At 49.7% G+C, this 21,676-nt stretch overlaps 2 protein-coding genes and 1 long non-coding RNA gene across 3 annotated transcripts in view; 2 read left to right on the forward strand and 1 right to left on the reverse strand.

Moving 5' to 3' along the window:
* The first annotated feature begins 4,563 nt into the window (after positions 1-4,563).
* Positions 4,564-12,098, forward strand: selenow1 (selenoprotein W, 1). Its single transcript, XM_088627880.1, has 6 exons — positions 4,564-4,725; positions 7,519-7,543; positions 8,045-8,098; positions 8,313-8,387; positions 8,523-8,619; positions 10,580-12,098. Exons 1-5 carry the CDS (start codon positions 4,697-4,699, stop codon positions 8,598-8,600), a joined length of 261 nt encoding a protein of 86 aa, XP_088484006.1. The 5' UTR covers positions 4,564-4,696; the 3' UTR covers positions 8,601-8,619; positions 10,580-12,098.
* A 486-nt stretch (positions 12,099-12,584) lies between these two features.
* LOC148672263 (uncharacterized) overlaps positions 12,585-21,676 on the reverse strand; it is a 94,380-nt gene continuing 85,288 nt past the window's right edge. Inside the window, exon 3 of the long non-coding RNA XR_015935732.1 lies at positions 12,585-12,659. This is a non-coding gene — a long non-coding RNA (uncharacterized LOC148672263). The remainder of the gene's footprint in view (positions 12,660-21,676) is intronic.
* Positions 14,043-21,653, forward strand: psmd8 (proteasome 26S subunit, non-ATPase 8). The gene is made up of 7 exons (XM_088627877.1): positions 14,043-14,202; positions 15,414-15,486; positions 16,740-16,842; positions 17,619-17,784; positions 18,106-18,206; positions 19,025-19,136; positions 20,115-21,653. The coding sequence occupies exons 1-7, from the start codon at positions 14,092-14,094 to the stop codon at positions 20,250-20,252; spliced, it is 804 nt and encodes a 267-aa protein (XP_088484003.1). The 5' UTR covers positions 14,043-14,091; the 3' UTR covers positions 20,253-21,653.

The following is a 21,676-nucleotide window of genomic DNA, read 5'->3' on the forward strand; positions in this document are numbered from 1 at the left end:
ATCTCTGGTCTGTAGGGTTACAATATGACACAGACTGGACCAGTGATCTCTGGACTGTAGGGTTACAATAGGACACAGACTGGACCAGTGACCTCTGGTCTGTAGGGTTACAATATGACACAGACTGGACCAGTGATCTCTGGACAATAGAATTACAATATGACACAGACTGGACCAGTGATCTCTGGACTGTAGGGTTACAGTATGACACAGACTGGACCAGTGACCTCTGGTCTGTAGGGTTACAATATGACACAGACTGGACCAGTGATCTCTGGACTGTAGGGTTACAATATGACACAGACTGGACCAGTGACCTCTGGACTGTAGGGTTACAATAGGACACAGACTGGACCAGTGATCTCTGGACTGTAGGGTTACAATAGGACACAGACTGGACCAGTGACCTCTGGTCTGTAGGGTTACAATATGACACAGACTGGACCAGTGATCTCTGGACAATAGAATTACAATATGACACAGACTGGACCAGTGATCTCTGGACTGTAGGGTTACAGTATGACACAGACTGGACCAGTGACCTCTGGTCTGTAGGGTTACAATATGACACAGACTGGACCAGTGATCTCTGGACTGTAGGGTTACAATATGACACAGACTGGACCAGTGACCTCTGGACTGTAGGGTTACAATAGGACACAGACTGGACCAGTGATCTCTGGACTGTAGGGTTACAGTATGACACAGACTGGACCAGTGATCTCTGGACTGTAGGGTTACAATATGACACAGACTGGACCAGTGATCTCTGGACAATAGAATTACAATATGACACAGACTGGACCAGTGATCTCTGGACTGTAGGGTTACAGTATGACACAGACTGGACCAGTGACCTCTGGTCTGTAGGGTTACAATATGACACAGACTGGACCAGTGATCTCTGGACTGTAGGGTTACAATATGACACAGACTGGACCAGTGACCTCTGGACTGTAGGGTTACAATAGGACACAGACTGGACCAGTGATCTCTGGACTGTAGGGTTACAGTATGACACAGACTGGACCAGTGATCTCTGGACTGTAGGGTTACAATAGGACACAGACTGGACCAGTGATCTCTGGATTGTAGGGCTACAGTATGACACAGACTGGACCAGTGATCTCTGGACTGTAGGGTTACAATATGACACAGACTGGACCAGTGATCTCTGGACTGTAGGGTTACAGTATGACACAGACTGGACCAGTGATCTCTGGACTGTAGGGTTACAGTATGACACAGACTGGACCAGTGATCTCTGGACTGTAGGGTTACAGTATGACACAGACTGGACCAGTGATCTCTGGACTGTAGGGTTACAATATGACACAGACTGGACCAGTGATCTCTGGACTGTAGGGTTACAATAGGACACAGACTGGACCAGTGATCTCTGGACTGTAGGGTTACAATATGACACAGACTGGACCAGTGATCTCTGGACTGAAGGGTTACAATATGACACAGACTGGACCAGTGATCTCTGGAGGGTAGGGTTACAATATGACACAGACTGGACCAGTGATCTCTGGACTGTAGGGTTACAATAGGACACAGACTGGACCAGTGATCTCTGGACTGTAGGGTTACAATATGACACAGACTGGACCAGTGATCTCTGGACTGTAGGGCTACAATATGACACAGACTGGACCAGTGATCTCTGGACTGTAGGGCTACAATATGACACAGACTGGACCAGTGATCTCTGGACTGTAGGGTTACAATAGGACACAGACTGGACCAGTGATCTCTGGACTGTAGGGTTACAGTATGACACAGACTGGACCAGTGATCTCTGGACTGTAGGGCTACAATATGACACAGACTGGACCAGTGATCTCTGGACTGTAGGGTTACAATAGGACACAGACTGGACCAGTGATCTCTGGACTGTAGGGTTACAGTATGACACAGACTGGACCAGTGATCTCTGGACTGTAGGGCTACAATATGACACAGACTGGACCAGTGATCTCTGGACTGTAGGGTTACAATAGGACACAGACTGGACCAGTGATCTCTGGACTGTAGGGTTACAATATGACACAGACTGGACCAGTGATCTCTGGACTGTAGGGTTACAATAGGACACAGACTGGACCAGTGATCTCTGGACTGTAGGGCTACAATATGACACAGACTGGACCAGTGTTCTCTGGACTGTAGGGTTACAATGTCACAAAGACTGGATCAGCAATCTCTGGATTATGCTGTGCAAACTACACTCTTTTTAGTTTTTAGTAGGCATGATCCATTTTTAGCTCATGGATGTAAGGAATGCCTGTCTGAGGCTCTGATTTTGCAAGAAACTTCAGAGAATGAACCTTTAGTTCAATTTTTTTTAAGCTCCCCGTTTGGATGCCAGAATCTGGAACGGGCAGGGTGGTGCCTCCGGAGCTCGACCCTGACGATGTCTCAAGCCCTGTTGCAACACGTGTGTCTGGACAGCTGTCCTGGCTGGACTCGTGTCTCAGCACTCCGGCTGGGTGACAAGTCTGACCTTTTCACCCCCCCCCAGACACGGCCTGTCCCCTCTTTCCCTCAACTCCTGCTGAAACTGGCCAGCCAAGATACGCCACTCATGCAGTGAGGGCACAACACCAAGCACGGAGAGGAGCAGCCTCTAACAGCTGAAGGTTTTCTTTAGGACAAATTACAACAGGGAAAGGGTGATGTGGGAGAAAGCACGGTGAGGAAAGGAGCGGAAATGGAGAAAAAGGGGGAGACCAGGAGATGGAGGGGGGCTGGGGGAGACCCTCTTTGTAAGAGAGCGAGGAGGGAAACAAACATTATTCCAGCGGGGCTGCTTGTGTCTGGAACCCTGCCCTGTAGCTACTCTTTTCATAGCCCAACACGAGGCTCTTTTGTGACTCAGCGCTGGAGAAATCTGATCTTTTTGGCTTAAACTCGGTGTTCGGCACACAGCCTCTCAACAGGAGAAGGGGGGTGGGGGGGGGGAGATGACTGCATACGTGGCAACGAGTTAACGTGGTTTGCTCCCCGAATCTACGAACAAAGCAGCCGCTCTCGACTCCAGAGCGGGGGATACCTTGGGTCAGTGTCCGGCTGAGGCAAGAGGGGCACCCCCGTGACGTCACGCCCCGCGTGTTGGGGGAATCCCTCACGGCGGCGCCCCTGAACCTTCTGGAACGGGCTCGTCGCGCAGAGAGGCTTCCGCAGGCTGTATCCCCGCCCGATCTTCCGCGGAGCGCGGGCTCCCCCTGGCGGCCGGATTCCGAACCTGCGGCTCCACCTGATGAGATTACGCGTAATAATAATATATAATATAACATTACTTTATGAACCCTTTACAATTTCTTGCATTAGGAATTATCTTTTCGCATACCCCAGCTTGCTCTCCAAAGAGTAATACCTCCATGCAAAGGTATTAAAATGGTCTTGTCAAGCAGATTAAAGCTTTTCTTTTCTTCATGTAAGAGGTTGTTCTGAAAACGGATGACAGTGCGTAAGTCATTGTTTTTTAAAGTATTTTCGAACCCGTGTACGTATATATGTATACAGGGGACTTTAATACATCCAACCACGGTGCGACAGGGAGCGCTACAGGAGGTCATTCTTGCCTTCTGCCATAAGACTGTACAACTCGTCCGCTGTGTCTGGGCAGGGGCAACACTGACATTGACCTGTTCCTGGACTAAACAGTAAACTCTCTGCTTACATCTGGCTTTTCCCGTCTACAACTGTTTTTTTTTTGTGTGCAATATATGCCAGGGACTTGTGCAATATATTTATATTTATATTGTGCAATACAATTTTTTGTGTACTGTTCTCGTTTGTTCTTTGTATATTCTGGACTGTGAGCAACTCCTCTTAGTGCACGTCTCACTGACTGTACTGTACTGACTGTACTGTACTGACTGTATTGTTGTATTATTGTATCATTTCGTTACACTGTGCTGTGTTGACTGTGCTAAGCTGCTGTAGCACTGCAGTTTCCCGCACGGGATCAACAACGTATCTATCGTTTGCCATTGCCAGTTGTAAGGCATGTAATCGTCATCATCTTTATTTCATATGTCTTAAAAAGGAACAAATATGCAAGTCTGTGATCTTCAGATTTCCTTATATCATTGTTTTCTCCACAGTAGTTGAAAAGATGCGTCATTAGGCGAGGTGTTTCTCATCTGGTATACCTTAGGTAACTCACAAATTATTTCCCCTGTGACGGTAATCGTGTGTTTACCTGTGCAACATCTATCACTAAGGAAACGGAGCAGAAGACACGGCGCATGTCTGAAGATTACCTAACCCGACCACGTGACACGAGGCCGAAACCACTTTCCACGGGGAGCGGCAGCTGGTGTGGGGGGACTTGGGTGTGGTTTGACTTCGCTCTGTTACAAAATGACTCACGGCAGCGAATTGCAAAAGCCTATGAACTCTACTAGCCTACTTAGCACTATATTATTCATCACTGAGTGTTCCCGTAGTGAAGACAAATCATTTTTAAAATGGTTGCTGGCAGCTCTCCCTATCGTGTCTCCGCTCCGAGGCCGTTGGTACATTCCGCGGCGAAGGGTACAATACAGCTCTGCTCGCCCCGCCCCGCAACCACTTCAATAACACGGCTGAGGGGGCGGTTGTCTGAGGGCAGGTTGCTACTGTACATCGTCTTTATTTCAATAAGCTGTGGTCCAGCTAGACCAGAGCCACTGGTCCCATCAACATGCCAGTCAAGGTGCTCATTACTTACTGGTACGTAGGCTCACTTTTAAGGGCGTCGTTTTTATTAATAGAAGCAGGTTATGCTGACTCGCAGCTCTGCGCGAACCGTCCAGGCATTTGTGGAGGAGTCGGTAAATTATTATTACCTAGCATTTAAAACCGGTATTGTTTTGTTAACTACTTATTAAATAAGGTACTGGAGTTTACAAATGATCCCACTGAGCATTTTTACAGTATCTATAGGTCTGATAATTGAATGCGAAGTTACAGTATTTACAGTATCTACAGGTCTGAGGATGATGAGTGTTAATGTGAGGTTACAGATGACCAGACTGAGAGTCTTTACAGTATCTACAGGTCTGAGGATGATGAGTGTTAATGTGAGGTTACAGATGACCAGACTGAGAGTCTTTACCGTATCTTCAGGTCTGATGATGATGAGTGTTACTGGGAAGCTACATATGATCAGACTGAGTATAGATTTGGTGATGATGAGTATTAATGTGAGGTTGTGTAACCTACTCCCGTCCGCAGGTGTGCAGAGACCGGTGCGCCTGGAATCCAGTGTCGCCCGCATTCTCTTGAGAACCAGTTCCTCATTTTCCTCTCCCTGCCTCCTGCAGGACTGTCTGTGCAGATCTGTTCTCAGGGAGGGAAGCAGCTGGAAATCAACAAGACTCTTTTACTGTGGGTCTCAGGGACTGCAGCTCACCAGCAGCCCTGCGCTACACTGTACACCAGTGCACAGGGTGTAGCATGATATAGCTTGTATTGTATAGGCTGGAATGTGCATCAGTGATGTACAGAAGCAAATACAGACGGTCAGGTGTGTATAGTGCAGCAGAGTCTGTGTAGGCTGTGTGTAGTAGTGTAGTAAATGAACAGGCATGTATGGTGCAGTAGAGTCTGTGTAGGGTGTGTGTAGTAGATGACAGGTCTGTACGGTACAGAAGGGTGGGTGTAGTAGTGTAGTAGATGACAGGTCTGTACGGTACAGTAGGGTGGGTGTAGTAGTGTAGTAGATGACAGGTCTACGGTACAGTAGGGTGGGTGTAGTGGTGTAGTAGATGACAGGTCTGTACGGTACAGTAGGGTGGGTGTAGTGGTGTAGTAGATGACAGGTCTGTACGGTACAGTAGGGTGGGTGTAGTGGTGTAGTAGATGACGGGTCTGTACGGTACAGTAGGGTGGGTGTAGTGGTGTAGTAGATGACGGGTCTGTACGGTACAGTAGGGTGGGTGTAGTGGTGTAGTAGATGACGGGTCTGTACGGTACAGTAGGGTGGGTGTAGTGGTGTAGTAGATGACGGGTCTGTACGGTACAGTAGGGTGGGTGTAGTGGTGTAGTAGATGACAGGTCTACGGTACAGTAGGGTGGGTGTAGTGGTGTAGTAGATGACGGGTCTGTACGGTACAGTAGGGTGGGTGTAGTGGTGTAGTAGATGACAGGTCTGTACGGTACAGTAGGGTGGGTGTAGTGGTGTAGTAGATGACGGGTCTGTACGGTACAGTAGGGTGGGTGTAGTGGTGTAGTAGATGACAGGTCTGTACGGTACAGTAGGGTGGGTGTAGTGGTGTAGTAGATGACGGGTCTGTACGGTACAGTAGGGTGGGTGTAGTGGTGTAGTAGATGACAGGTCTACGGTACAGTAGGGTGGGTGTAGTGGTGTAGTAGATGACGGGTCTGTACGGTACAGTAGGGTGTGTGTAGTAGTGTAGTAGATGACGGGTCTGTACGGTACAGTAGGGTGGGTGTAGTGGTGTAGTAGATGACGGGTCTGTACGGTACAGTAGGGTGGGTGTAGTAGTGTAGTAGATGACGGGTCTGTACGGTACAGTAGGGTGGGTGTAGTGGTGTAGTAGATGACGGGTCTGTACGGTACAGTAGGGTGGGTGTAGTGGTGTAGTAGATGACGGGTCTGTACGGTACAGTAGGGTGGGTGTAGTAGTGTAGTAGATGACGGGTCTGTACGGTACAGTAGGGTGGGTGTAGTGGTGTAGTAGATGACGGGTCTGTACGGTACAGTAGGGTGGGTGTAGTGGTGTAGTAGACGACGGGTCTGTACGGTACAGTAGGGTGGGTGTAGTGGTGTAGTAGATGACGGGTCTGTACGGTACAGTAGGGTGGGTGTAGTGGTGTAGTAGATGACGGGTCTGTACGGTACAGTAGGGTGGGTGTAGTAGTGTAGTAGATGACGGGTCTGTACGGTACAGTAGGGTGGGTGTAGTGGTGTAGTAGATGACGGGTCTGTACGGTACAGTAGGGTGGGTGTAGTGGTGTAGTAGATGACGGGTCTGTACGGTACAGTAGGGTGGGTGTAGTGGTGTAGTAGATGACGGGTCTGTACGGTACAGTAGGGTGGGTGTAGTGGTGTAGTAGATGACGGGTCTGTACGGTACAGTAGGGTGGGTGTAGTGGTGTAGTAGATGACGGGTCTGTACGGTACAGTAGGGTGGGTGTAGTGGTGTAGTAGATGACAGGTCTGTACGGTACAGTAGGGTGGGTGTAGTGGTGTAGTAGATGACGGGTCTGTACGGTACAGTAGGGTGGGTGTAGTGGTGTAGTAGATGACAGGTCTGTACGGTACAGTAGGGTGGGTGTCAGTGTAATTGTCAGTGTAGTAAGATGTGTAATGCCCGGCGATGGGGCAGCAGCGTGTGGGGGTGTGGGGGTGTGGGGGCGGGGCTCTGCGTGCCAGGCCAGCGCGGGCGCTCCTGCAGGGCGCGAGCAGAGCGGGCGCTGTGTGGTCATGCCAGAGTGTGTTTTTAATGCACAGTCACCTCCTTCTCTCTCTCTCTCTCTCCCCACACCTGCTCCTGCCAGCGGTGGATGAGGGTACAGACCCAAGGTGAGCAGACGTGGCAAGTCAGCAGGGAAGACAGGCCGCGAGGGGTGGGAGGAGGGCTGGATGGCAACTTGAACGGGTCAGTGGGTGAAAGATTGGGGTGTGAATGGACTGAGGAACAGGGGGGTGATGAATGGATTGAGGGGTGAAAGATGGGGGTGTCAGTACACTGACACCCGATCAGATGGATTGAGGGGTTTGTGGGAGAGGGCTGAATGGATGAAGGGGGGCAGATGCAAGGAGGGGTGGATGGCTTGAGGGAGAGAGAGCTTGAGGGGTGGATCGAGAGAGGTGGACAGGAGGCTGGATGGGTCGATAGGTGAGTGGAGGGGGGGTGGTTGGATTGATTCGTGAATTCAGGATGAACAGATTGAAGAGTGGATAAATGGATTCAGGAACAGAGAGATTGAGGGCTGGATGGATTGAGGGGTGGATGGACGATATGGAAGGATGGAGGGGTGGACAAGAGGATGGAATCTAGATCTTCTCTCTTTGCTTTTCCAGTTCACCAAGCTCAAGACCCTGCTGGAGGATGAGTTCCCAGGCAATCTTGAGATAGTGAGTGACTAACGACCGCAATAGTGACTGCGATGTTAATGACAGTCCGCTGTGCCACCAGTATGGTTTGCTGGATCCTATGCATTTTCTTTCCCGTGTTGAATGTTGAAGTCTACTGCACTATCCTGCACTGTACCGAACTGAAGTGTGTTGCACTTTCCAGTCCTGGGTTGTGCTTTCTGTGCTGTGTCTCTCACCCCTGTGTCCCTCTCAGACAGGACAGAGCACCCCCTCGGTTTCGGGGTGGTTCGAGGTAGAGGTGAACGGCACCCTGGTCCACTCCAAGAAGGTGAGTCATGAGCGCCAGACTCCGGTGCTCCTGCCCAGTGAGTCTGCGGTCGTCCTGAGTGCAGTCGGGCGTCGTGGGGCTCGTGGATGATGTCACCAGGCCGACGGTGCTGTGCTTGTACCCATGTTCCTGCAGCTCGGCGACGGCTTCGTGGACAGCGAGGCCAAGATGGCGAAGGTGGTTCGTGCGATTGAGGCAGCGCTGAAGAACTGAAGCTGCGCGCTGTTGGGAGGTGAGGAGAACGAGGGAACAAGGGATCAAAACGGGGGGCACTGTTGACCCCCTCCCCTTCTCTCCCTGGCTCTTCGTGGTGTGTATGTGGCTTCACTCTCCTTCACCTACCAGGGTGTGTATAGTAATGTCCCTCTCTGTAAGGACAGTGGCAGTGTACCCTATAGAGTGCAGGGTGTGTATAGTAATGTCCCTCTCTGTTAGGACAGTGGCAGTGTACCCTGTAGAGCGCAGGGTGTCTATAGTAATGTCCCTCTCTGTAAGGACAGTGGCAGTGTACCCTATAGAGCGCAGGGTGTGTATATAGAGACTCTACTGTAGAGTCCAGGGTGTGTATAGTAATGTCCCTCTCTGTTAGGACAGTGGCAGTGTACCCTATAGAGCGCAGGGTGTGTATAGTAATGTCCCTCTCTGTAAGGACAGTGGCAGTGTACCCTATAGAGTGCAGGGTGTGTATATAGAGACTCTACTGTAGAGTCCAGGGTGTGTATAGTAATGTCCCTCTTTGTTAGGACAGTGGCAGTGTACCCTATAGAGCGCAGGGTGTGTATAGTAATGTCCCTCTCTGTAAGGACAGTGGCAGTGTACCCTATAGAGCGCAGGGTGTGTATAGTAATGTCCCTCTCTGTAAGGACAGTGGCAGTGTACCCTATAGAGCGCAGGGTGTGTATAGTAATGTCCCTCTCTGTAAGGACAGTGGCAGTGTACCCTATAGAGTGCAGGGTGTGTATATAGAGACTCTACTGTAGAGTCCAGGGTGTGTATAGTAATGTCCCTCTCTGTTAGGACAGTGGCAGTGTACCCTATAGAGCGCAGGGTGTGTATAGTAATGTCCCTCTCTGTAAGGACAGTGGCAGTGTACCCTATAGAGTGCAGGGTGTGTATATAGAGACTCTACTGTAGAGTCCAGGGTGTGTATAGTAATGTCCCTCTCTGTTAGGACAGTGGCAGTGTACCCTATAGAGCGCAGGGTGTGTATATAGAGACTCTACTGTAGAGTCCAGGGTGTGTATAGTAATGTCCCTCTCTGTTAGGACAGTGGCAGTGTACCCTATAGAGTGCAGGGTGTGTATATAGAGACTCTACTGTAGAGTCCAGGGTGTGTATAGTAATGTCCCTCTCTGTAAGGACAGTGGCAGTGTACCCTATAGAGTGCAGGGTGTGTATATAGAGACTCTACTGTAGAGTCCAGGGTGTGTATAGTAATGTCCCTCTCTGTTAGGACAGTGGCAGTGTACCCTATAGAGCGCAGGGTGTGTATATAGAGACTCTACTGTAGAGTCCAGGGTGTGTATAGTAATGTCCCTCTCTGTTAGGACAGTGGCAGTGTACCCTATAGAGTCCAGGGTGTGTATAGTAATGTCCCTCTCTGTAAGGACAGTGGCAGTGTACCCTATAGAGTGCAGGGTGTGTATAGTAATGTCCCTCTCTGTAAGGACAGTGGCAGTGTACCCTATAGAGTCCAGGGTGTGTATAGTAATGTCCCTCTCTGTAAGGACAGTGGCAGTGTACCCTATAGAGTGCAGGGTGTGTATATAGAGACTCTACTGTAGAGTCCAGGGTGTGTATAGTAATGTCCCTCTCTGTAAGGACAGTGGCAGTGTACCCTATAGAGTGCAGGGTGTGTATAGTAATGTCCCTCTCTGTAAGGACAGTGGCAGTGTACCCTATAGAGTGCAGGGTGTGTATAGTAATGTCCCTCTCTGTAAGGACAGTGGCAGTGTACCCTATAGAGTGCAGGGTGTGTATATAGAGACTCTACTGTAGAGTGCAGGGTGTGTATAGTAATGTCCCTCTCTGTAAGGACAGTGGCAGTGTACCCTATAGAGTGCAGGGTGTGTATATAGAGACTCTACTGTAGAGTTCAGGCTGTGTATAGTAATGTCCCTCTCTGTAAGGACAGTGGCAGTGTACCCTATAGAGTGCAGTGCACTAACTTCGCTCTCCCTCCCCTCTTGCAGTCTGGCTCCTCGGTCTTGCTCTCTCGGTGATTGATGACGGTGGCTTCCACAGTGTCACGTGACACGGGAGCGACCCGAAGGCCCACGGCCTCACCGGAGAGACGCCACACGGAGAGCCCGGAGTCCCACACGCCGGCTTCACGTCTACTGCATGCGGACTGGGGTGGGGGTGTGTGTTGGGGTACACGGGGGGGAACATGGATCATCGGATTGCAACATGCTTCTGGCTTAGATGGGGGAGCGGGTGAAGGGATCTTGCGTTTATGTTTTCTAGGAGAGCAGAGGACTGGAAAGGGTTTGTACTGTATTTTCAGTAACATCATCCTGAGTTTTTATAACCGCAGTGAAAGGAGCCTGTTTGGGTTGAGTCCTGTCGGGAGTTGAAATGAGATAGAGAGTTCTTCACTGTAGGCAAAAGAACACTTGCTGTCTTAACTGTCTGCTTTCTGGCGTAGCCTGAATTTAGCAGCATGGTGCCACAGATCTGTGGCAGCCAAACAAGACTGTCACCTTGCACTGCCATTGTAACATTTTCCTGGGCAGCCCAGAGAGGCTCAAAGGTGCTCATCCTTACTCCCAACAGCAGTGAGGCACACAAGGAGCTAGTTAATCTGTTGGCACTGGCTGAAACATGGAAATAGCAACACCTATCAACACACACATCTCTATATTGTGGCACACCTGCTTCAGACAACATGGCGGCCATGTCTACTTTTCCCAGAAGCCTTTGGGTGGGGGGGTGAGCTGCTGACTGTTGTTCAGACGGCAGTTAGAAAAGGAGGAAGCAGAGGCTTTCTGTCTGTCAGGAGGGACTGAAGACTTCTCCAGCCACCAGTGGGAGAAGGACTGACCAGGGAACTGTGGACCAGAGCAACATGCACATTTTCCTGAAATGAGATGAGTTTTGAGTTTATTTGGAAGAAGTTTGAAAGTGTCTCAAGGTTGTTTTTGTGAACAGTTGTTGAATTTCTGAGGCCAATAAACATCCAGCCTAGCTGTCTGGCACACATGTGAGCTCCTGATGAGACCTAAAGTTCCTAAAAAGAGCTTAGGCGTGCTTTGGGGTTTGGTTTGTGGTGGTGGCTGTTTTTCTATTGCATTATAAAATAAAGAGCACCATTTAAAAGTTGTTCATTTTTTTATATTTTAAGTTCCTTTTAGGAACTCAGGATCTAGCCAGGAGCTCAAATTGATGCCAGACACCTAAGCCGGCTGTTTGTTGGCCTCCAAAAATCAAACAACCCTTCACAGAAAACGATAGAAGTCAAAACTCCCCCCCCCCTCCAGAGGCTTCTGGGAAATGTAGTTCAGACAAGGCAGCCATCTTGTCTGGACCAGCCATGCCCTTGGGATACGTACACCAGAAGAAGCTCCTGCTAGGCTCAGTCTATTGTCTGAGACAGCAGGGGTCTGTGGCAGTGCCTGCAGTGCCGGGTGCTGTACCCTTCCACCTTCTCTTAGCTCTGGCTCTGTGACATGATGCACTTTCTGCTCTTTCTCAATAAATGTTTACACTCAAGACCTGCCTCCTGTCCCGTTTCTCCGCTCTTCCTCCTTGTTGCCATTTCTTGTCGTACTGTATTAATGCACCACAACCCGAGTGAGGAGCACATGGTGCATTGCTCCATACAGATACCTGATCGCACTGGAAAAGGTCGGGTAGCGAGCTGCGTCCGCGTGCGTGCGCTGCAGGGGAACAGGTCAAGTTCTGGTTTACCTGTAAACAGCCTTCAGGTTCGACAGCTGAAGAAGGCTCCACAGGCGAAACATTGTGTTTCCTTGGAATAAACCTGTACCTGTTCCATTTTGGAAAAGGAACCCTGTTCAGTTCAGTGATTTCAAGTGACTGTAAGTGATGTTGAGCTCCCCAAACTGTCATCATTTAAGATGCTGAGTTCCTACCTGTCCTCGGGGTGTTTTGACTGCAACTCGTTCTCCATCATCTGGATTCTCACTGGTCCCAACTGTGATTTAATGATGATAATTCCTTATATTTATACAGCGCTTTTCTGGACACTCCACTCAAAGCGCTTTACAGGTAATGGGGATCCCCTCCACCCCCACCAGTGTGCAGCCCCACCTGGATGATGCGACGGCAGCCATAGTGCGCCAGTCCTCTCCCCACACACCAGCTCTCAGTGGGAGGAGAGCAGAGTGATGAAGCCAGTTCAGGGCGGGAGATTATTAGGAGGCCATGATTGGTGAAGGCCAATGGGAAACTTGGCCAGGCAAAGGGGTAACACCCTTACTCCTTTTGGGAAACGCCCTGGGATTTTTAATGACCACAGAGTCAGGACCTCGGTTTTCTGTCTCATCCAAAGGACTGTGCCTTTTTACAGTACAGTGTTCCCGTCACTATACTGGGGCATCAGGACCCACACAGACCGCAGGGTGAGCGCTCCCTGCTGGCCCCACTGACACCTCTTCCAGCAGGTTTTCCCAGGAGTCTCCCATCCAGGCACTGGCCAGGCTCACACCTGCTGAGCTCCAGGGGGCTGCCAGCTGGGAGCTGCAGGGTGAAAGAGCTCCTTGGTTCCGTTGGCTGGGGTTCTGGGGTCACTGTCCTGCAGCGCGGCGACCCGCCGCCCAGTGCGTACAGGAGACTGTCCTGCGGCAGGAGCACACAGGCTGCGGCCGCGGGCCTCGGGAGTCACCCTGCTGCCAGCAGCAGTCGTGTCGGAGAAGCCCAGGGAGCCAGCTGCCTGCCTGGACTCAAGTCATGCGTCCCAATGTGCTTGGAAGGACAAGTCGAGCCGGAGGAGCTTGGGAACAAGGTTTTGTGGACGGAGGAGGGCAGAGCAAGCCAGCTTCTATCCTAGTGCACTGTGCATCCCTTACAGCTAACTGCAGCACCTCAGTGCTGCACTGTGCACTTTTTGCATAGTCTGCCATGTTTTTTTTTCCAGAACTACATATTTACTGTTCTGTTATTATTAATTATGTTTGTAATGTGCTGTCTGCATTGCATGGTGTTGTGTCTGCTGTAATGTGTATGTCCCAAGAGAGCAATATAACCCTCTGCTACTGAAGATAAACTTTTATGGGAGTGATGGAAGGGATAGAGTGTGGGGAAAAAAAGAAAGGAACTACAGAAGCTCACCTGGGACGTTTTGCTGGGTCCACAGGTCTTGTGTCCTAGGTTCCATTCTGGCCTAGAGCACGTTCTGCGAGGAGTCTGCATGTTCTTTGCATGCCTTTGCTGACTCTGGTTTCCTCCCTCAGTCCAAAAGCATGATATCTGGGTTAATTGACATCTCTAAATTGTCCTTGAGTGTGCGTGTGTATGCGGGAGTAAATGAATCAAAGCAGAAATATTGTTTATTCATTGTTAAAAAAAAACGCCTTTATCGTAGGCATTTTGACCTTACCAAAATGGCATCCGTAAGCTACCACTGTGTTGATAGGAAATGGATGAGGTTGTCCGGAAGTCAGCATGTTGCCGTAGTTACCAGTCATTTGTCACACTACCGTATTATCCGGCCGCCCGGTGTCGCAAAATTTGCAGAATCACTATGGCGTCGGTTTTGAAAGAGACAGCGAGTCTGTACGAGACTTTGAAATCCGAATGGAACAAGAAGAACCCAGTTGTAAACAAATGTGGCGATATTTTGGCTAAACTGAAGGTAAAGTCCAACGTCTGAAGCGCTTAACGTGTTAAAACGTAGGGATAGACCGTAGATCTTACTGTGTTTTACTGCTCGGTCGCGTCGGACGGTACGTGTGGCTTTAGAGTGGCATAGTTTTTGTTTTCTCTAGGTAAACTATAAAAATAAATCTGATTATTTAGTACAGGAACGAGCATTAAATACCATTACGCGTTTTATATCATGTTAAAGACCCAGTGTAAGCAAAACCTTTTCACTATTCAGGATTGATTATTATTAGTGGGGGTGACAGTGTGTCACTCCGGTAGTACAGTTCTTCCATGTAAAATTTTGTCATTTGTAACTCGTATTTTCGGGTACATCTTTGTAGCCTGCCGACTGTAGTTCTGTATTAATTTTGTTAATAGTAGCATGAGCATATAATAACAACGAATTCCGGCTTCACTGGCCGTGTCATGCAGGCAAGCGGGCAAGACTCCCACTGCACAGCAGGCAGGTCCTCTCCGGGTTTTGTCAGCCGCAGGGCTCGTTAGATCTCGGGCTGGTCGCCTTATTCTGTTTGATCGGCACAGTTTGTAGTCTGGGCAGCAGATAAACCCTGGACTGGATCCCCAGATCCAGACGCTGGGTGAGATTAGAAGCAGTTCTGCTGTGACTCCTGGCGTGTGGACGACAAGAGCAGACAAGATGTCTGTGGCTCCGGACAGGACGGTGTGAATGAAGACTTGTAAACACCCGCTACTCATGCTGCTGGCCTCCCTTCCCTCTGTCCTCTGTCCTCTGTGGTCCTCTCTCTGCCCTCTCGTTTACTGTTCCATTCTCCCCTCCTCTCTTCACCTCTTTCTCCTCTTCGCACTCCTCTCAACTCCAGTTCAGTTCGATTCAAGGTGCTTTATTGGCATGACTGATGAGTGAAATCAGAGAAAAACAAATACAGTTAACATAAAACGCAAATCTAGAGCTTCACAGTAAATGTCCTCTCTCTCTCTCCTCTTCCCCTCTATCGTACTATGTGTTTGTTGCTCTATGCTCCCTGCTGGATGTTGTTGCTGTGATTGCCATCGTTTTTTTATTTGCTGTTGTGTGATGTGCCGTAATGGGCCGTGCATGTTGACTGGTGTTGTGTATCGCGCTGTGCGCGTCCTGAGAGAACAGGCCGTATAAGAGTCCCAGTGGACACGTACTGTACACAGGTACAGGTGGCAAATAAACTCCTGTCCTCTCTCCAGATCTCCCTGCTGGAGTTAAACTTCCTGCCCACCTCAGGGACCAAGCTGACCAAGCAGCAGCTCATTCTGGCACGTAAGTACCCCCGTGTACCCCCGTCTCTCGGCTCTCGGCTCTTGTGCGTCTCGGGCAGTGCCTGACAGTGGGATTCGGGGTTTCTGGTACAGATGCCAGCTCTGTGGGGGCACAAGCACCTCACATTATTAACACCAGGGCGACAGCATTTTTGCTCTGTTCATCTCTGGGAGGATCCTGTAGGCTCGTACGCTTTCAAAGCAAAATGAACTATGGCACTTCTCCTGGGCTCCATATTCAACTTCCTTGACTTCGATAAGTAGAGATGCAAGGAGCCACAGCACAGTCCAGTGAAGGTTCGAGGGGAGTTAAATTGTGCCAAAAAACGCCATTTCCGGAGAACACTGGGAGAAGACGGACACAAGGCGTGTTCCCTCCCAGGGTCCTGCATTCCAGCAGTGTTACAGGTGTCCAGCCAGGGTCACTCTGTGTTATTACTTTGAGTAGGTGTTTGAGTGACCAAATTCTTGAAATTCTTCCACTTTTGGTTCAGTGGCTCTTCCTGATAATTATCCCCCCCCTTCAGATTTTCCTGAGATGTCTCCTACAACAGCAGGTGTCTGTTTAGAATCCACCCAAGCCAGGTCAGGAGTAATGGCCCCTTGGCAGCGCCAGGTCTCTGCAGGTCATTGTGTTGCGGCTGGTCTGTCGTTTATTGACTCGGCTTCATGCAGTCATCGGCACAAGTTACATTACGGACTGTAAGTTAATCACAAAATCATAAACTGACGTTTGATCAGAAGAGATTGTCTTGCCCTGGACAGCCGTTGTCGGAGAGAGAAGTTCACAGGACCTACTGTATATATTCCAGAAATTAATACATTTCTCATTTGGAAAACCAGTCCTACAATAAAACTCCAAACTCCGTTTTCCACAGTAATGTGATTTTGAAAGCATGGATGATCTATAATAATAATTAATAGTCCCTTACACTCATATCGTGCTGTTGTGGATCTGTCACCGCAAAACGTCTAACAGATCAGCAGATAAATGAAAAGCACGTGATGATAAGTTCTGTGGTCAGTGCTCTGTATTCCTGGAGTTTGTTTCACTGGAAATGTAAACGTGTCACATGTAAGGCACGTGTAATTGTGTTCACCTTCACAGCAGTAAGAAGCCTCCTGAGTGGTAAGAAATGCTTCACTCTTTCTTGCCATGAGGGAAGGTAGCAGAGAAGTGCTTTGTTAATGTGAATGCTTTTCAAGGCAAGGGCCCCCAGTCATCGTATCCCTGCCTCTCTCTGCCTGTGCCAGGAGATGTGCTGGAGATCGGAGCCCAGTGGAGTATCCTGGACAGGAACATCCCCTCCTTTGAGAGATACATGGCTCAGCTCAAGTGCTACTACTTCGACTACAAGTCAGTTGTTCTGCCTGCCCTCCGTCCCCCTCCGTCCCCCTCCGTCCCCCTCCGTCCCCCTCCGTCCCCCTCCGTCCCCCTCCGTCCCCCTCCCTCTCTGTCCCTCTCTGTCCCTCTCTACGTGAGAGTGTTTGCCTTGAAATTGCCAGGTCTTTAATCCAGCGCCGGCAGTTTTTGGTTTTCCTCTTTGGAAACGCCAGCTCTGTCCGTGTCTTTATGCCTCGGCTCCGGCAGTAATCACCGTGCAGGCGGACTGCACGGATCCCGTGGGAGGGTTGGCGCCGGTCCGGTCCTTCGGACCGGCCCAGGGGCTAACAGTGCAATAGCAGTGTGTGTGGTGACGCGGGTGGTTACAGCCATTCGTTCCATGAGCTGCCTGCTCATGCAAAGGCATTCATTGTCACTGGATACTGACAGAAACAGGTCTTGACAGCACTTCTTTTCTGTCTGAGCTCTCCTTTTGTCCCTTTGTCTGTCTGACTCTGTCTTTGCTCTGTTTCTGTCTCCCTGTCCTCGCCTCTGATTACCTGTGTCTCTCTTTATCCCTGCCAGGCCTGTCTGTGGCAGCATGTTTGGTTGTTCTGCTGTCTGACTGTATGTGTTCTTCTGCCAGCTCTTGTCTCCTCTCGAAACTCCACCTGTGTATCAGACTGGTTCTGTGTCTCTGTGTTAATTAAATGCTCTGCCTCCCTTCCTCTCCCTGTCTCCTCTTCTCCCGTCCTCCTCTACTTCCGTCTCTCACCCTTCTTTCTGTGTCCTCCCCACCCATCTCTCAGAGACGAGCTGCCAGATTCGGCCTATAAGCACCAGCTGCTGGGTCTGAACCTGCTGTTCCTGCTGTCCCAGAACCGTGTCTCCGAGTTCCACACCGAGCTGGAGAGGCTGAGCGCCCGAGACATCCAGAGCAACGTCTACATACGGCACCCCGTCTCTCTGGAGCAGGTAGGGTCACCCTCTGCACCCCGTCTCTCTGGAGCAGGTAGGGTCTCCCTCTGCACCCCGTCTCTCTAGAGCAGGTAGGGTCTCCCTCTGCACCCTGTCTCTCTAGAGCAGGTAGGGTTTCCCTCTACACCCCGTCTCTCTAGAGCAGGTAGGGTTTCCCTCTACACCTCGTCTCTCTAGAGCAGGTAGGGTTTGTTACTGTAACTGTGTCTCTGCTGTGTTCTGCCTGCTCTCTTCCTCTTGCTCCTTCTGTTTCTATTGTGTGAAAGGGAGATTTCTATACCTCTGACCTTCATTGATGTCTGTGTTCTTCTGTGACAGTATCTGATGGAGGGCAGCTATAATAAAGTATTCCTGGCCAAGGGCAACATCCCCGCTGAGAGCTACACTTTCTTCATAGACATCCTGCTGGACACCATCCGGTGAGAGAGAGAGAGGGAGCAGTGTGGGGAGCTAAATAGGGGATTGTTCATGTGTTTCTCACTATGACTGTCTCTTGTGATACAGATGAACTGCAGCTCATTTAGAGATTATTAATGCTGTGTGTAAAAACAGTGCCTGTTTACAGGTATGAGATCACTGGCTGTATACAAACCATGTGTACTGACAGTGTCTGTGTTACAGGGATGAGATCACTGGCTGTAGAGAGACTGTGTGTACTGACAGTGTCTGTGTTACAGGGATGAGATCACTGGCTGTAGAGAGACTGTATGTACTGACAGTGTCTGTGTTGTAAAGATGAGATCACTGGCTGTAGAGAGACTGTGTGTACTGACAGTGTCTGTGTTACAGGGATGAGATTGCTGGCTGTAGAGTGACTGTGTGTACTGACAGTGTCTCTGTTGTAAAGATGAGATCACTGGCTGTAGAGAGACTGTGTGTACTGACAGTGTCTGTGTTACAGGGATGAGATCACTGGCTGTAGAGTGACTGTGTGTACTGACAGTGTCTCTGTTGTAAAGATGAGATCACTGGCTGTAGAGAGACTGTGTGTACTGACAGTGTCTGTGTTACAGGGATGAGATCACTGGCTGTAGAGAGACTGTGTGTACTGACAGTGTCTCTGTTGTAAAGATGAGATCACTGGCTGTAGAGAGACTGTGTGTACTGACAGTGTCTCTGTTGTAAAGATGAGATCACTGGCTGTAGAGAGACTGTGTGTACTGACAGTGTCTCTGTTGTAAAGATGAGATCACTGGCTGTAGAGAGACTGTGTGTACTGACAGTGTCTGTGTTACAGGGATGAGATCGCTGGCTGTATAGAGAAGGCCTACGAGCAGATCTTGTTCAGTGAGGCCACACGGGTCTTGTTCTTCTCTTCACCCAAGAAGATGACTGATTATGCCAAGAAGGTGGGTATGATCCCTGGTTGTAGTTAGGCTATACCCCAGTCCTCTTTCTGTATTGCATTGCATTGTGAATATACTGTACAATATGTGGTGTGTATTACCTCCGCCACGTGCATCATTTTCAGTGTGTTAAACACTGTGTGTGTTAATCATCAGTATCTAGAAGTCTGCAGTGCTTTAACCCATCTCGGTTTTATCAGTATGTAGCAGAGTGCAGAGTGTTACGGTTGTCTCAGTGTATTATCAGTATGTTGCAGTGTACAGTGTTAAACTCTCTATTATCACTATCAAGCAGTGTATTAACCCCTCCCTCCGTGCATAATCATTATCTAGCAGTGTGCAGTGCATTAACCCCTCTCTCTGTGCATATTCAGTATCTAACAGTGTGTAGTGTTAAATCCCTCCCTCTGTGCATAATCAGTATCTAGCAGTGTGCAGTACGTTAACCCCTCTCTCTGCATAATCAGTATCTAGCAGTGTGCAGTACGTTAACCCCTCTCTCTGCATAATCAGTATCTAGCAGTGTGCAGTACGTTAACCCCTCTCTCTGCATAATCAGTATCTAGCAGTGTGCAGTACATTAACCCCTCTCTCTGCATAATCAGTATCTAGCAGTGTGCAGTGCATTAACCCCTCTCTCTGTGCATAATCAGTATCTAGCAGTGTGCAGTACATTAACCCCTCTCTCTGTGCATAATCAGTATCTAGCAGTGTGCAGTACATTAACCCCTCTCTCTGCATAATCAGTATCTAGCAGTGTGTTAAACCCCTCTCTCTGTGCATAATCATTATCTAGCAGTGTGCATTTTTAAACCCCTCTCTCTGTGCATTTTCAGTATCTAGCAGTGTGCAGTGCATTAACCGTTCTCTGTACATTATCAGTATCTAGTGGTGTGCAGTGTGTTAAAGCTCTCTCTCTTCGTTGTCGGTATCCGGCAGTTTACAGTACATTAACTTTCTCCCTGTCCTTTGTTTTCTTAGCGGGGGTGGACCGAGGGCAAGGGGGGGTATTACTCCTTCAGCTCCCAGCAGCAGCGCACAGAGGAAGTGTCCATTCCTTCCACAGAGTTGGCACAGCAGGTCATAGAATATGCCCGGCAGCTGGAGATGATCGTGTAGCAGCACCTTGCAGCGTGGGAGAGCAACTGCAGATATACAGACACAGACGCACAGAGACAGACATGCAGAAGCGCAGAGATCTATACAGCGATGTGTAGGACATCACCAGACATACCCCCATAAGTACCTTGTCCATGACAGATGCACACAGGTGGGCAAGTTCACGCACCGAGGGACTGACACGCATGCATTTGTGTGCCTGTGTGTGAGTGTCTGTGTGTGTAATGCAGGTGTAATAAAGACCTAACTGCAGCAGCCGGCGGTGACACTCTCCTTACTGGACCTCTTCCCTGTTTGCCTGCTGGGCACCCACGTCAGGCTCCCGTCAACACTAACATTGTGTTGCGACAGGGGCCTGCCCTCCGAGAGCCGGCCTGGACACAACGCCAAGCACAAAACAGAGCAGACCGGGCACATGAGGCCTTGTGTGACACGCAGGGCCTGACAGCGACGCTCTTGACAGGAAGCTGAGCGAGGCAGGAAGTGTAGGAGGCCTGGCTCCTCTGATTGGAGGGGATGCTCTGTGGCCAGCAGGGCTCTGTGTCTTAATCCTTCTAGGATTCCCTGCCACCCCTTAACAGCTAATCGGGCTGCCATTGGCTGTGCCGTCTGAGCCACAGTCTGAGGCCTTTCTGTTCAGTACTGATCCTCTGGCGGTGTTTGCGGTGGTCTGTTGAGATCTGATCCATTCACAGTGTGCATCTGGTAGAGCAGCTTGCGCTGTTCCAGGCTTTTCCGGTTTGACTAGCTGTGTGAGGAGTTGGATAGTTTTAACTCTTTGTCCAAAACACATATGTTGCAGCCTGGCCTATAATTGCGCAGCTTGTGAACACACGGTCAGATCAGCTCTGCAGAGAACGGGCTCGGGTGGCCTGCAGAGTTTAGGAGCTGGTGCCCACTTGGCCCGTTGGTGTGGGTGCGGAGCTCGTTTCGTCCAGCTCTGGCCCCGGCACCAGGCGTCTCGATCCCCTCTCCCTTCCCGGGAGAAGGCCTCCAGCACACCCTGCAGCAGCTGCTGGTGCTGTAGTTGACATCCTCGACATTGTTTGTAAGGCAATAACTGTCCGAGCTCACAGTAGGCTGGGAAATAGAGAGGCCATGACGTCTGTGGACTATACATCACTGCAAGGAAAGAACTGCTGTTGGCAAAAATGCTTTCAAGTAGCTATGCTGTAGTTCTGCATCTGCCCACTAGAGTGTGCTCTGTCAAGGTAACACCAATCCTTGTTCTCGTTTCCTAGCGAGAGGTGAGAACAATGACTGCTGTCCAGTTCTGACTTGTTTTGCCCCCTGGTTCTTCATGTGCGTCTTCTCACAAAAGAAGTTGTTTATTCCTGTGATGTGACTTTTACTGTAATATATATGCCAAATAAAAAATAAAACCCCTTTTCCACTTTTGAACAGGTCTTTTCCTTTGGACAGCA

Source organism: Lepisosteus platostomus, chromosome 4, assembly GCF_059453375.1.
Source record: "Lepisosteus platostomus isolate fLepPlt1 chromosome 4, fLepPlt1.hap1, whole genome shotgun sequence".
Classification (NCBI taxonomy): domain Eukaryota; kingdom Metazoa; phylum Chordata; class Actinopteri; order Semionotiformes; family Lepisosteidae; genus Lepisosteus; species Lepisosteus platostomus.